Below are 15,361 nucleotides of genomic sequence, written 5' to 3'. Positions count from 1 at the left end.
AGTCATGTTATTAGGTGTCTGGAAGATTTCATCATAAATACCTGATGAACTTTCTTCACTTGAGGTGTAAGTGCCTTTCCCCAGCAATAGATTCAGCATAGTTGGAGAGTTGGCAACCTTCAGTGCTGTTTCACCTCTCCTGTTGCTTTGACGTGGGTCCCCTCCATACCGTAAAAGTAGTTTAACCACCTGAAATGAATACAATTAAATCTTGAATTAATATAAATTGCAATTTAAGAGGCGATAAGATAAAGTTCTCTCGTGGTTCAGACTTTAAAGAGGTCAGAGGTTACAAAGTTAATGTACCACTAGCTTCATGGATAAGCTCGACAGACAGTCAGGGTAATAATCTCTTATACAGTCTCATAATTACTGGATCTATCGTTTTGCATTATGAATTTAGAAAGGTTATTTTGTTCTTTACCTAAAATGTGTGTTTTCAGACATGAACGGCCTACATTTTCTAGGCTTTTTATTTTTTCTTACCTTGAAATGTCCATTGTTGGATGCATCGTGTAGAGGGGTGTCATCATCCAGACCCTTGGTGTTGACCTCTGCTCCGGCTGCCAGCAGCTGCTTGGCCACATCATAATACCCTCTGTTGCACGCCTCATGCAATGCAGTCCAGCCTAAACCGGAGAGGAAATTACTGTGTGAGAGGTGTATTGAATATACGAATAGATATACATTGGTACACGCACAAAGTACAAGGACGGTCTATACAAAAAGCCTCTCACCTGCAAAGTCTTTTACATTCACATCAGCTCCCTCGCTGATGAGCTCCTTGATGCGGCGTGTCTCTCCACGGATTGCTGATCTGTGCAGCCGAGTCTCTCCTCTCTCATTCCGTTTATTCACTTTGTCTTTGGTTTTAGATGCAGAGTTTGGCGTTCCCTTCTGACCCATACTGGACTGTGACTGATGCTTTGGTGTTGTGTCTGTAAGTAGGAGATGGACACACATTTCAACACTCCAACAGTGAATTTGTTTTCATCGTTGCTTCTATTTTGTCGACCCTTATTTCCCCTAATACTATGAATACTGGTTTGTTTGGAGTGCTTACAGCCAGAAGGGGGCAATCTTACTCTAGCAATCAACAGCAGAGCACTTGGACCTACTTCACTTGAGCTCATTTCATCCCATTTACGAGATTAAATCCAAGCCTTAATCACATTTGCATTATTGAGTTTGCACAGTTTTTGTCCCAAATTATATTTAAAACACACTTACTTAATATATGCCCATGCCTTCAGGCATGTAACAAAGGAATACACAAATAAAAGTGGCTTAGCATTGGTGCTTACCAATCTAAGCTGTCCTTTCTAAATTATCTCAACAGTATAAAATAGGCACAATGTTGCACAAATAACGCTATTTAAGGTATTTAATACATTGAGGGCAAAATGACTTTGTCTACCACTAATAAATATACCACTTGACAGGACATTAGGAGGAAGTAAATGTTATGAATAATCATCTAACAGCAGATAGGATAACAGATAACAAATCAACTAAACCAGAATGCTTGCAGGTCTTTTACATTTGGAAGTCTGTTTTGATTTGGCTCAAATGCTGAGATTGCACAATTAGTTCCAGATTAACGCAATACCAACAAAAGAGTTGGTTTCATTTCCTGGACAGCCCCATGCTGTATTTCATAACAATAATTCCACTACTGTAAATTAACAAATATGTGACTGTTATGGCTGCAAAAACAGAACAACCACTTTTCTGATTGACAGCATGGCTGTAATAAGAATTCACATGGATTAGCTTGTATGACTAGATTCAAATTAAGCACCCGGTCCTTTCCAGAGGCAGAGTACGGCCGAGATGTGGCAACAAAACGTGCTGAACATCCCAAAGAATAAACAAAAATAATCAATCTCATGCCCCATCTCCCCCTCTCAGCCTCTTTCTCTTTAAGACCACCATCATTGTTCTCACACACACACACCCACACACACACACACACACTACTGCCTCCCATCCCTCTTTCCTTGTCTGCCAGCCGTCCACAGAAGACGTGGCCTCCATGATAAGCACGCACCTGGACTGTTGACGGACTCCTCAGCTGTCATTTGCATGAGCAAGGCCACCTGCTGCCGCTCAGAGAGGGGGTACCCGGCCCGGATCCCTGGCATCCCCATTCCAAACGGCAAACCCGCCTTCCGGGTGTTGGTTGGCTCTTTTTTAATCCGCTTCCGCTCTGGACCTGGTTTTTCTGCAACGACAGTGAGAGGAGAGAAGTTAATATCATTATTGGGCTGCGTGGACACACATGTATTCATGCACTTAAGGTCACATTCTCATATCCTGGAGCAGAGGTCTAGTGTCTGTTCCAGAGACCCATCTGAAAACTAAAGGGGACAGAGCATTCTGCACTTAGGGCCCTGAGGGTCTGGAACGATCTGCCCGAGGAAACTGGGTCGGCTGAGTCGGTGATCTCCTTTAAGCCCTTCTTAAAATATACTTTTATTGCAGCGCTTTTCCTTATTTTACTCCAGTTTTATTTTCATTTGTAATGCAATTTTAATTCCTTTAAAAATGTTGTTCTTTTCCTTTTCGTACCTATTCATGCACTATCATAGTTTTTATACACCAAATCCAAAACAATTGTTCTCTATTAAACCTGATGTTTTTATGGCTTGTATTTTGAAAAGTGGTCTAAGGATTAAAGAATTGTATTATCAATCGTTCACGCACACACAAACAAATCTAATTGACTGAAACTTGTGAAGGGTGAGTGTTATTTTGTTATACCAGTAAAAAAAATGTTCGTGAAATGATTCATTGGCTCAATTCATTGGCTCTTAATATGACTGCTAAAAAGTCCTTAAATTAGTTATTATCTTTTTTTGTCACATCATTACATTGTTTCCCTGAAACATAATTAAGCTGTTCATTTCTTAAATTTGTCCTTCACCTATATATAACAATATTCCACCAATATGAACATTTTCAAAAGCACACTGAATGCATCACAAGGGTAAGACACCCTGCAAAAAGTCAGCTAGTTTCCAAAATAAACATAAAAAAAACATACTTGCATAATCATGTATATGTAGCCAAGTGTGTGAGAGGTTTGGTGGTAGCAGGGGCTGACTTTTGTGTTATTACCCAGCTGCTCCTGAGGGAGGGAGGGGCCAACCAGTAGTGTGTTTATGTCTGTCTGTCTCATAGCCAATCAGTCCACATCCAGAGAGAGGAAAGTGGGTGTGACTTGGCAGACCCAGGGTTATTACGAAATAGTTGGTTTACATTTCAATTCAATGTGGCCTTGCCAAGGTCGCCACATGCCTGCCTGCGTGCCTGCTCGGCTTACTGGAGACACCGTGCTACTGGACAAAAGCAGCTGCTCCACAAAGACACACCCAGCAATTATTTTCAGCGGTAACATACCATCTGATGACCCTTACGGAGGGCAGAGCTACACATGACTGTAACACTTCAATCACTGAGGGGGTACAACTCCCAGAGCAAGAAAATGCGAGTGACAAAAAAAATTCCTACCCAAAAAAGAAAAATAGGACCAGCAAATGTCAACTGTGCATGTACAGAGACACCCGTAGATTTGTGAATGCGTCCAAGTCCAACTCCTTCGAGACCTTTCTCGTTCCAAGACTGGCTGCATTGCTCAAGGCCACAAACACACAAGTAAACAAAGCAAGAAGGAAGCATGGCGGCTGATGCTTCCGATGGCTAAAAGGCTTTCCAGGAAAAGATTTTTCCAGTTACAAGTACAGAGCTGATGAACTTTCGCTAACATCTGTGAATACTTACAGCTAATGTGCCCCCACCCCTCTTTGATACGCTCTCACGTTTGCCATTAAGACACATTCCTTCAACTAGACCCGGAACCAACCAGCTGGAACCAACCAGCTGGAACCACAAAAGCAGTCCAAACATGTTTTTTTTGAGCAACAGAACAGAGAAAGTGCAAGGCTAGCTTTTCCAGGCTATGTTTATAAGATTGGGAACCAGGAAGGCAGTTATTACCCATGTGGAGGACTGCTACTTAACGACACGCAAGACCAAAGTCTGGAATACAAGATTCACCATCACTGGCCTGCTCATCTCTGAGCAGGTAAGCTTCACCAGCGACGTATAAAATGACAAATTGTCAAACCAGCAGCTGAGAAATGCATGTACAAATGTGTTGTGCTTTTAACTGCTGTGGAAAACAGGACACAGCTACAAACGAGATTTGTTTCACATGTTTACAAAGGAAGTGATTTTATTTTGCTTTCATATGGTTCGCGTTTGGTTTATCACCCTGAGAGTTTAAGGAAAGATGCAGATAAAAATGGCAAAGACATGTGTCCAACGTATGCCCACTATAGTTCATCATCAAGTGATTCAAAAATACATGTCACATGTGGATGACTGTATTACACAAAAGGAACAAACAATGACACAGCATACTGTGCCTGCTCCCATAGTGTGTGTTTCTGTTGGATGTCTATTTAGGGAACACTGCTGGAGCTCTTATGTGTCTCAATAAATTGATATTACTCAGCTTACAGACATCGGTGAAACTTTACTCTCCTTACGGCTTGAAACCTAAGCATTGTCCCCCCATGAATAGAGTGCCTACCTGAGCCAGGGGAGGAGACCATATGAAACATAAATGCCTGGAAATAATAGAGGTAGATTTTGATATGGCAGGCAGACAATACCACCGTGTCAGCTAAAGCCAAAACAAAACAGACTGTCTGGCTCGGATAACGAACGCACCTCCACGACCAGAAGAACCACTCTAACCAGCCAGACCAGGTATGTTTGACCGTAGCACGAAAGAGTGAAACAATGCTCTGTTTAGGGACTAATGAAAACCGCATAAACAGGAAGTCGAGGGAGACGAGGCAGGAAGTGGCCAACAGGATGTTTGTCAATGCTTTTGTACTGAGCAAGAGAGACTGATAGAAATACAGTAGGAACATAGGGGGTGAATGATGCTCTGCCTGACTTCTCTATCTATGCCTGTTACATACTGCTTTAATCAGTTATGCAGTGACTGTACTGCTTCTGTCTATCAGTGTCATTCAGAGCCTGTGTGAGTCTGGGAGACAGAAAGACAAATATAACCTGCCAGAGGGAAAACGTGTGTGGGCTGAAGATCTGCGCAAACCACTGTTTTTATTTTTGCATCCCACTCTACGTGGCTCAGCTCGCACCTTCTTTCAACCTTCACAGACCCGACCATCATTACTGTGCCGCACAACTGACCCGGTGGCAAAGGCTATGCTGCAATTACAATTAATATTCTAGAGGGCTGCAAAGGAAATGAGAAAGTTATTTCGTGTGAGCACAAGCTACAAATCCAAAGACGTAAAAAAAGAGCAACTGACTTAGACAGCAACATTAGCAAGCTGGCCACATTTGTTTGGATAATACATTTTGGTCTTTTGTACATTCTAGGAGGGCATTTTCACACCGAAAAACAATTCTTTACTGGTATGTATGACGTCGGCCTGCTCAGACAGGGTACAGAGATGTGCAGCTCATTTTCAATGCCACCAAAATAACCAATTAAACTCATTAGCCACAGACTGTCTGACACAGAGACATAAAAATATTAGCGCTGCATCAATTCTTTTTCTTATTGATTAATGGATTAGTCGTTAGAAAGAGTCCAAAATAAGCTCATCAAATTGCTTGTCCAGTCCAATTCATGTTATGTCAATTGGCCAATAGACTCATATTAGCAGTATAAATTAGCAGTATACATTTTTTTTTGTGGCTGTAATTAAACATCGTTAAAGTGAACGCTGACAGCATGAAGCGACAGAATGAAGTGTTTGCGTTTGTCTCACTCCTTAGATGATAGCTGTCCATTATTTAATTGTTTTCCAACTAAGAGGCCATAAAGAACAGGAAGAAAAGATTCTGTTGTTTTCATGTTTTGGTACTTCAGTGAGGCTAGCGCTCTAGTTGTTTTCACTAGTAAACAGCCTCTGGAGACTTATCCTTCTCAGCGCCGCCTGTACCCTTTATCGCTGACCGCTGTGGATAGTGGAAAGGAGGAAGAGCGGAAGGAGGCTGACCTCAAGGAGGAGGAATGCTAATGTCTAGCCTCTTCATGAGGAGGTCATGGGAGGCTTGGCAATTCTGTGAAGGAGCATTGAAGTTTGCAGAGCTTTGATTAACTCCAACTTGACTGATCTGCAGTGTGCTGTGGACAGACGTACGATGAGTACATATTCCTGTCCCTGCTCTAACTCGCTCATAGGCTCTTGTAATGTTTGTAAACACTAAGCAGGCTACTTGCATGATTAACCAGTTGCTTAGTCCGACCCCTTGACCGCAGACTGGCCAATCATAGTGCTTCATAGACTCTCGTGCAATCGTTTCAGATTTCACACTAGCCATGGCTAGACGTTGTGCAATAGTGATATTTGTTACCCGGAGAGGTCGGACAGAGAACTATTTTTCTAAAACGTTATGTTTCTATGTGAAACGTTATGTTACTAGCTTAGCGAGGGGCCAATTGGAGGCTTAGTTAATAGCAATGTATTACTGCCATTATAGCCCAAGCTCAGGCTAAAGTTGATCTTTCAGATATATTTGGTATTCCCTCTGAAGACAATGTCCAACACTACATTTTAACACACCTCCAAATAGCAAAGCTATGACCCATTTCAAATATGTAGGAAATTGACTTAATAGTATTTAAGAGCTACACTGGAGAGAATCTGCCTGTGGTGTCTTAAAATAATGTCAACTTTTAAACTGGGACAATCACTTGACTTCATATTTAGTTTTTTTGTTGTGAAGCATCTGCAGTGTAACATATTAGCATTTAAAACACAATACCAGCAAATTTCATCTAACACTCTGTTCTAAATTGACTTGCAATATTTTGGCAGACTTAAGCATTTTACGAAGGCTGCTTACACACTACTACGGCTTGGTTTTAATACCCACTACTTTTGTAATGCTTATGCCTAGCGTCTAGATGGATATTGTTTTTGTTTTTAAACACGGTTTTAAAAGAAAACATAGTCGAGTGGATGACGCCTTAGTTTGAGCCAAGAACATGGCTGCAGAATATTTTGGTATATGCTACCATACCCCATGGTCACCTCCATCAGCTCAAGCCACAGAGGACTGGAGAGTTGATAATGGGGTATGGTTAGAGTGTGGGGGGAGAGTTGTGAAGTGTTAGAGGTGTTACATTTTGCAAAGGGGCTAGACACTGACCCAGCAGGGTCAGAGCTTGAATGGCCATGCAACAAAGTCGGACTGTAAAACACAGACATATGCAGAGACAACTCAATATGCAGAGGGGAAAATGATGCAGACACACTACCCCAAGCAGGAATAGAAGCAGAGAAAATACACTTGAATTATTAGGCTAGCCACCGCTAAGACAAAACAAATCTTGCCGACGTGATGAAATCAGCGTCGGAAATACACGAGGGCAAAGGGCAAAACTGCCCCTAAGAAATATAATTTTGCCCCCGATATCACTAGGAGAGGGGCAAAAAATGCCCCCGAACTTTCTAAACGAATAAATAATTGGAGCGCTTCTTAATCAGACCTGTGACTGCGAGACTGCGGTCAACTCAGCAGACGCTGAAATTCACGGTAAACGCATTCAAACGGCACAGATCGGGAGCGAGCGAAGGACTTTGCAAAGTTAGCGGAAAGATTAACGTGAGACAACATCCGGTTTCTTCAGACGAACATCCGGTTTTCAGAATAAGATGCCAACAAAGTATACATATTGCATAATGGAAATTAATTATATTCACATTAAGTATAAAACATGCTACCTGCATCTCGTGAGTTAAAGGGAAAATACACCTAAATTGTGCGTAAAGTGTCTTCATTCTTTGATTTGTGGGTTGCTGGAAATGAATAATACCTGACTGACAGTCAATTAAGATATTTTACGAAGCAAAAACTCTGAACTGAATTTGTACCTTCAAATGGCACATTTCAATTTTTTTTAAGGTGCTATAAAAATGTTTTTCTCAAAAATTCCATACAATGACTGATGTATATGTAATCAAGGCATCGTTGACTTAATAATTGTTAATAGTCGTTTAAAAAATGTAATAACAAATGACCACAAAGAAATAAGAATAAAATTGAATATGATTGTCTGATTTATGTTTGTTTTTTGTTCAAAAAAATCTAAGAAAACACTTTGAATCTGTAGACTACTGCCTAATAGTCTTATTATTGCCATTTGATGACAATTGCTCATATATTGTAACCCTAAATAAGTATATTTATTATTTTGAACAAAGGTTACATGTTATTTCACAAGTTTCAAAAAGTGCCCCCAATTTTTTGAAAATGCCCCTGGATTTCAGTCAGTGGGGGCAAAAATTGCCCCCAAAAAAATATATGTAAATTTCCTACCCTGGATGAAATGCATCCTTGGAGCACCAAGATGAGAGACAGATGCTAGCAACTTGATTGTGTAAACTGAGAATTGTGCTGTGGCTTGAGCCCTGGAAACTTCCTGGCTTATACAGTTTGTAAACATGAAAAACTATTAAGAGACTGTTCCATTTGTAATATGTTGCACACATGGAGGTAAAGTTGAGAGTCATGGGCTGAAAGACCATACAGGCCAACCCAACGAGAGCCCAAGCTATCAGCATATGAATAGACCGTCCAGCTGTTGTTCCTCAGGGGAGAGTTCACATACCCCCTTACTGGGGGGGGTGCGGTAAAACAGTTTATTCGAGCCTAACACAGCAAACATGTGAATAATATCAAACCAGCTCGTGAGAATAATAATATAATATAATATACAACAAGTGTATATAATTCCCCAACAAACGGTACACTACATAACATTAAAGTAATCTAGCAAAAGGCAACGACAGGTACACAAACTACAGAGATTCAAGATAAAACAAGTTACAGTTTCTCAATCAAACTGAGCCACACAGCAATGACACACAACCCCATGTGTCTACATAATACATGTCCAATCTTACTGGAACCCAAACCATGAGAGTCATCCGTTGCAGCAGGCATGCTTTTAGCTCTCCACTCCTTTTTTCAAGTGTAATCAAAGAACATAAACCAACATAGTGACGCAGCCATGGATGATGAAGGCCGTCTCCAAAGCCTCCGTTGATGGACCATTATCAACAAACTAAATCCTGAACCCTGAAAGCCCAAAGCCAAACAAGCACGAGCAGTAGTCCTTCTCTCCCTAATTAAAGAAAACACAAAGCCGGAGCCTTACCAAAAGCCGGACCTGGTCAGTCCAGTGTGTTAAACAAACTCCCACTTAATTGGATCATGAGTTTGTGTGGTCCTCCTCTCCTTTCAGAATGCAACTGTAGGAACAAGTTCCTCGGTTCTTCCACGGACTCGCAAGCTGACTTGAAGCTGGAGCTAGGAGCCCATTCACCTCACAAAGCCCAGCCCCTCTTTTCACAGCGCACGCCTAACTACTTCCTGCAAGCTTGAGTGGATGTGATGTAACAACTCCCATTTGATTGCCACTTCAAAGTCACATGCAGTAGAAGCAAAGTCTACGTGTGTGCTCTTACCTGAGTCAGAATCTTTGTGGTCTCCATTAGCTCCAGCAGTGAATGGCAGCTTCCTTTTAGGGGCCTTTTCTTTCATCTCTTTGACCCCATCACTGCGATCCAATTTGGGAGTCTTATTTGACAACACTTTATCCTGTGAAAGAGGCAAAGCAGAACACAAAGGGAACTTTAAGTGACACGGGTCAGATTTGACACAGCTTTAAATCAGAATGAAGAAAAAAGGACTGTAATTTAAACATCTAGGGGAGTTCAAAAAGAGACGTGGGCTAATGCAGTCAGTCATATATGAGCTAGCTGCGGCTGTAGTCGGTGCCGTTCTCTGCCCCGACTCTTTTAGCTATTATGGGCTTCGCGGAGCAAAACTTTTCCATTTAGATTCTTCCTAGATTCCAAAGCAAAGAGCCGGGGAGCCCTGGGAGAGGAGGCTGAGCCGACGCCGAATCGGCTCTGTGGTCTACAGCTGCTGGAAACAGTCACAAACCCAAGAGTATCTGCTACCAACAGATGTGAATACTTGTGTGTTTGAGATCTGATAGTGACTTGCTTAACCTGACCAGAGGCTTTACAGCAGTTAATAGCTGAGAAGACAAAAGTCTGGATATGTTTATCATGAATTCTTGTTGGGTTACAATTACATATTTTATTATAAATATCAATATATCAATCCATGTTTTTTTATCAACTAATCAATAGAGTGACCATAAGTAACTGGAGCTCAAAGAGATTTCTTCAAATTGCTCATTTTGTCTCATCAGCAATCCAAAAATCCAGAGGATTCACTTTACGATTCCATTGCTTTAAAAGCATTCTGGTGTACTCTGAGAAGAAAATTAAGTGATAAGACATTTACTTTAAGCAAACAACTAATTTATTATTCAGCTCTTTGACCTCATCATCTCATCAGTATCCGGGCCTCATTTTTCGTGTTCATAAAAGTTATCACCACGAAATCCCCTCATTCTACTTTGAGTTTAAAAAAAAACAACCTGCAACCAGATCTGCCTGTGTTCCGGTTTAACGTTAACAACTTGGTAACTCGAATTTTCAGCTACTTCCACAGATTTTCTATGAGAGTCTGGCTAGGCTTCTTTGTTAGTGGGCACTTACAAAATCAGCAAGGGCTCAAATAATTTTTTTTATATATATATATATATATATATATATATATATATATATATATATATATATATATATATATATATATATATATATATATATATATATATATATATATATATATATATATATATATATATATATATATATATATATATATATATATATATATATATATATATATATATATATATATATATATATATATATATATATATATATATATATATATATATCCTTTACTGTATGTAGCATATAGAGCACACATGGCTAAAAGCATTTGGAAGCCACTTATAATATAATAATAATATACTATTATAATACAATCATTTCTATAACTGTAACGACAGCCAGAGCTGCACTTCTCAGCGGGAGGCTTTCTTTCAGAAACTGTTAACCACGAATGGCCAGGCCAGAAATGGAACACTCTCAATACGTCCTACTGTGCACATGATTGCTTGCAGGCTTTCTGATAATTCATGTTACGTTTTATTTCCTAAATTGCAATAACGAAAGTTAACAGTCGACAAAGTTTCGCATGCAGTGTACGTTATCCTTAACACAGCAAGTCTGAACTGTGACGGTACAGAACGTAACTTAAACTTTAACGGAGGGAAATGAAGACGCTGTAGACATCTGAACGCTGATTGGCCAAGACTCGACACGTCAACGATGTTCTATTGCGAAGATCACGACATCACCTTTTCTCCTCGTCTCACTCCAATCTGAGAAACGCTGGCTGGCCAGTTGACCCCCCCGCCCCCAAAAAAAATCTCTACGGATCTACACGATTCACGTGGATGATATATTTTGATTCAAAACAGTGAATTTAGCCAAAAAGCGACAAGTTTGCAGGTATGAATAATTGTGTGGTTGAGGAGAGAGAAGTGAGTGAGAGCCAGACGTTTCAGTTAATGACAGAACAGAGTATCACAGCAGCAGAGAACAAATACATATACCCACATATACCCAACCAAAGATTTTTTTAGATTTTTCAATGATCTATTTATCATATAGAGTAAATGCATCTCCCTTATAAACACTAGTCCATCCTGCAGTATTTCAGGTAAAGACTGTGCTTGTAGAATACAGATACAGTTATAAACATTACAGGACTAATCCCTCTGTGAGAAGTGAATGTACACCAGCCATGGATTCCCTCTGTTGGGAATTCCTGCTACATTTGTCAAATTGCTCAGTCCAAAATGTATTTTGATATAAAAGGTCAAGCTGTCCAGTATGCTTCACGTACGGAGGGTTTAAGGTCTCATAGCGGAGATGCAGGAGCAGGTCAGATGTGATGTTCAGTACACGCACTCATTTATTTCACTAAATCACTCTGTCCCCTGCTCGTCTCTCTCTGTCCTCGGGGCAGCTTTTCCATTATGTGTCGACTCTTTGAACTCCTCCCCCTGCCCTGCCCCAGTCATAAGACCATGATGTCATGGTACAGTAGAGACAAACAGTGTCAGCTACAGTTAGCTGATCTCTCTCCCTTCCTCTCTCAGTCTGTGTCGCCGCTCAGCGACACACAGGAAACACACAATTCATGCAAAAGCACGATGTACACATCAGAGCGTTTGCAGAAGCTACAGTCATTCCAAGCGGGGAAAAACAAGATGCAATTGAGTGATTTCTTTAAGAGAAGAATTTTTTTTTAAATAAAACAGCAAATGTAGCGCTAAATTGCATTGGTAGAAAATGGTATAAATCAACAAAGTCTATCTCCAGAGTTGGACTGGGTTATTTTTTTTTCTTTAGTTAAATTCAAAGAAAGCTTTGACTTGAGACTTTCCTCACATCTGCCTTCACAAGACACCCTGTTTGATGGTCTCCTAGCAATGCCTGCTCTTTTCGCCTCACTCCGTTTTCCACCCACCCCTGTGCGCTTCATTCCCCCCCCCCTCCCTCCCTCCCTCCATGCCAGAGTCTGATGCAATCCTTTGCAGAGGGTTGTAAACCTATGCCTGCATAAGCTGTACCTCTCTTCTCTTCGCCTCTAGTCGCTGCTCCGGGTATAGCTGAACAGTTGGCACACACCCATGACATCATCAAGCTGCGTCCGCCACTTAAATCCACAGCAAACAACACGGCTGTATCCGTGTCAAACTCAGGGGACGCTGCCTTCATAGCCTGCGTTTCAAGACTGAATATTTCTTGACAGGCCAACAAGGCTGTCGAATCCCAAAGGTGCCTCTGAATCTGCCTGAGGAATTCAGAACTCAGCCTCATGTTGCCTGAATCTCAAAGACACAAACACTGCATTCTTTGCGGCAGTCACCAAATTTTCTTATTTATTTTAGCCTACGTTCCCACCGTCTGTGAGGCCTTACAAGGTTTTGAAATTGTTGGTCAGATGTAGTGGTTCAGTGTCAAGTTTCAAGGACAACCAGCAGTTGGGATTACAAACATTTGGTTATTGTGCACGGTGTGTTTGTCTGTCGGCTTTTTTTCAGTCCTACCTTCTTCCCACCCTGCTTTTCCACCATGTCGGTGTTGAGTGGGAAGTGGTCCAGCTGGGGGGTTTTAGATCCCCCACCTTTGGGCATCGTTCAGCTCTCCCCACGCCAAGCTTCATTCACGCTGCCATTGCATCGTCATCAACCGTCTGGAACAAAGGGAAAGAAGAAAAGGTTAGCAACTGGCCACTATGTTTCTTTGAAAACACATTTACACACTGCCAGACGATGCAGCCATTAGCGGCACATCAAGCACTCAATCTTCAACCATTACACCCTGATCTGAAAGAGCCGATGAGAGGGAGGACAGTAGGCTGAGGTGCAGCTGTGGGAGGCAAAAAGCTTATTTGTTGGTGAGCAAGGTCTGCCCAAATACCCTAAAAACTATGCTCGGTAGGATCTGCTTATTTTAAAAAGCAAGAGAAACTGCAATCCCTTTAAAAGCAGCAGAGGGACACTATTCAGTCGTATACTGGAGTTTAGATACGGCACCTGGACGGACCATGTGAGATATTGCATAACTCCAATGTTGTGGGATACCGACAGAGCTAGGAACAGCTGAGGAATTTCTTCAGGAACGTGACTGGCACGTCTCGACAAAAACCCAAACAGCTACTTACCGCCATAGCTAGCCACCCCTTGTAATTGTGGGCGTTACCCTGTTCTCAATCATGGTGTCCCTACCACAGTAAGAGGGATCATCGCCTTCTTGCAACCAGAAACCTAGCTGCTATGAGTGATTGGTTTTATCATGAACTTAGTGAGTTCTGTACACTTGTCTGTGCAAGTACACAAAAACAATCATCCCCTGCCTTTGTGAAGAGAGGCCTTCTGCCGCACAGGGCCATGAATTAATCATACATTTCATCCCTCAGCTCTCTCCTCCATAATGCACTGTTTTTTCTGAGTGCGTCCGAGTATGATCATCCTTGTGACTGAGTGAGTGACCAGATGAGACCATGGGTGGCTGCAGCGGTTTTTTCCTCTACTTTGAGACACTGGCAATCCTATCTTCCCTGGCGCCACTTCCATCTCCACTCCCCTCCCCCACCCTCCTTCCCTTCCCTCTGCAGTTATCCTATTCAAAAGACTGCTATTTATATCCCCCCCCCAGTCAAGTCAAGACAGCCAGCCAGCCAGCCAACCAGAGAGGCATGGAGCTACAGAGGATGTAGCGCTCCCTCTTTTACTGGTGTATGGAAAGAGACATGAGCAAACACAGCAAACCACAGCCCCCCCTCCTCTCTCCTCTGGCTCATTGTTACTGCTAGGCTCCTGCTTCAACCTCCCATAAACTCCCACCTCTCAGCATACCAAACAAAGCGACAGGAAGGTTGACTACTCTCAGAAATAAACAAACCACACACACACACCAAACTGGGTCAGCTGGACTTCTAGAACAACAATCTCTGCACTATTTTGAGACTACGATGATGGGCAGTTATAGCTCCAGAACATTCAGCTGACATGCGAAACACAAGAAAATTATGTTTGCAAGCAAGCGGTCACACAAGACACACAAAAGGAGAGGACACCCTGTACAAAAACCACAGGCCTCATTTCCTTTTGTAATTTCATCCCAATCAAAATATACAGAACATCTGCTAACCGTGTGAGTCTGTGTGAGTGTGTCTCCTCCAGTCAAGTGTTGATTAACTCCATCTGTGTATTTGTATGCGAGTGAATATACAAAAATAGCACGTAGTATATGAAAACTAAGTTTCTCATCATATTGTTTGACATTATTCTACCAAATATACTTTGTGCCTTTACAAGGACATGTGTAATGAAATAAAGGTTGGGCGATCCTTTCTATTTTCATATCGTCCAAGCAATACAGTTAAAGTTACGCGACTAAGCATTTAAAAGAGTGTGAGCATTGTATCTAAAGTCCGTGTGTCGGTGCGACAATATCACAGCATCGTGATGCGTTTAACACCAGGCCATCATCTTATCTTAAATATCACAATCCAATCAGAACCATGAATAGGGCTGTTCCAATTAGTTCAAAGCATCGCAGTTTCATTCATAACGTGGACATTTGACAAAAAGACATTCGATAGGCTTACGGCCCCATTTATAACGTAAACTTCTCTTATGGAGCAACAAGCAAAGTTGTGATGAGCAGGCACATGGCGAACAGAGATGCAGATAGATTATTGTCTGCTGCCAAAACTCCTAACAACACTCATGCCTCGACACCAGAAACAACCCCAGAAGATTTGAATGTTTGACACATGATGTCAGCACAGTTAGACTTGG

The 15,361-nt window shown here is 41.6% G+C and overlaps 1 protein-coding gene across 3 annotated transcripts in view; it reads right to left on the bottom strand.

Annotated features, from left to right (window-relative positions):
- ankrd11 (ankyrin repeat domain 11) overlaps positions 1-15,361 on the bottom strand; it is a 91,468-nt gene that overhangs the window by 13,141 nt on the left and 62,966 nt on the right. For all 3 annotated transcript variants that reach the window (XM_076077916.1, XM_076077918.1, XM_076077917.1), the window contains 6 exons: positions 13,103-13,248; positions 9,525-9,657; positions 2,051-2,224; positions 738-938; positions 487-629; positions 42-189 (listed from right to left, as the gene is read on the bottom strand). In XM_076077916.1, the coding sequence (XP_075934031.1) occupies positions 42-189; positions 487-629; positions 738-938; positions 2,051-2,224; positions 9,525-9,657; positions 13,103-13,189 (886 nt within the window). In that variant the 5' untranslated portion in view covers positions 13,190-13,248. The remainder of the gene's footprint in view (positions 1-41; positions 190-486; positions 630-737; positions 939-2,050; positions 2,225-9,524; positions 9,658-13,102; positions 13,249-15,361) is intronic.

The sequence above is a fragment of the Anarhichas minor genome, unplaced genomic scaffold (assembly GCF_050575085.1).
Source record: "Anarhichas minor isolate MPS153535 unplaced genomic scaffold, ASM5057508v1 ptg000062l, whole genome shotgun sequence".
In the NCBI taxonomy this organism is placed as follows: Eukaryota; Metazoa; Chordata; class Actinopteri; order Perciformes; family Anarhichadidae; genus Anarhichas; species Anarhichas minor.
The sequence above is the reverse complement of the archived record's forward strand: the minus strand, read 5'-3'. Positions and strand labels throughout refer to the sequence as shown.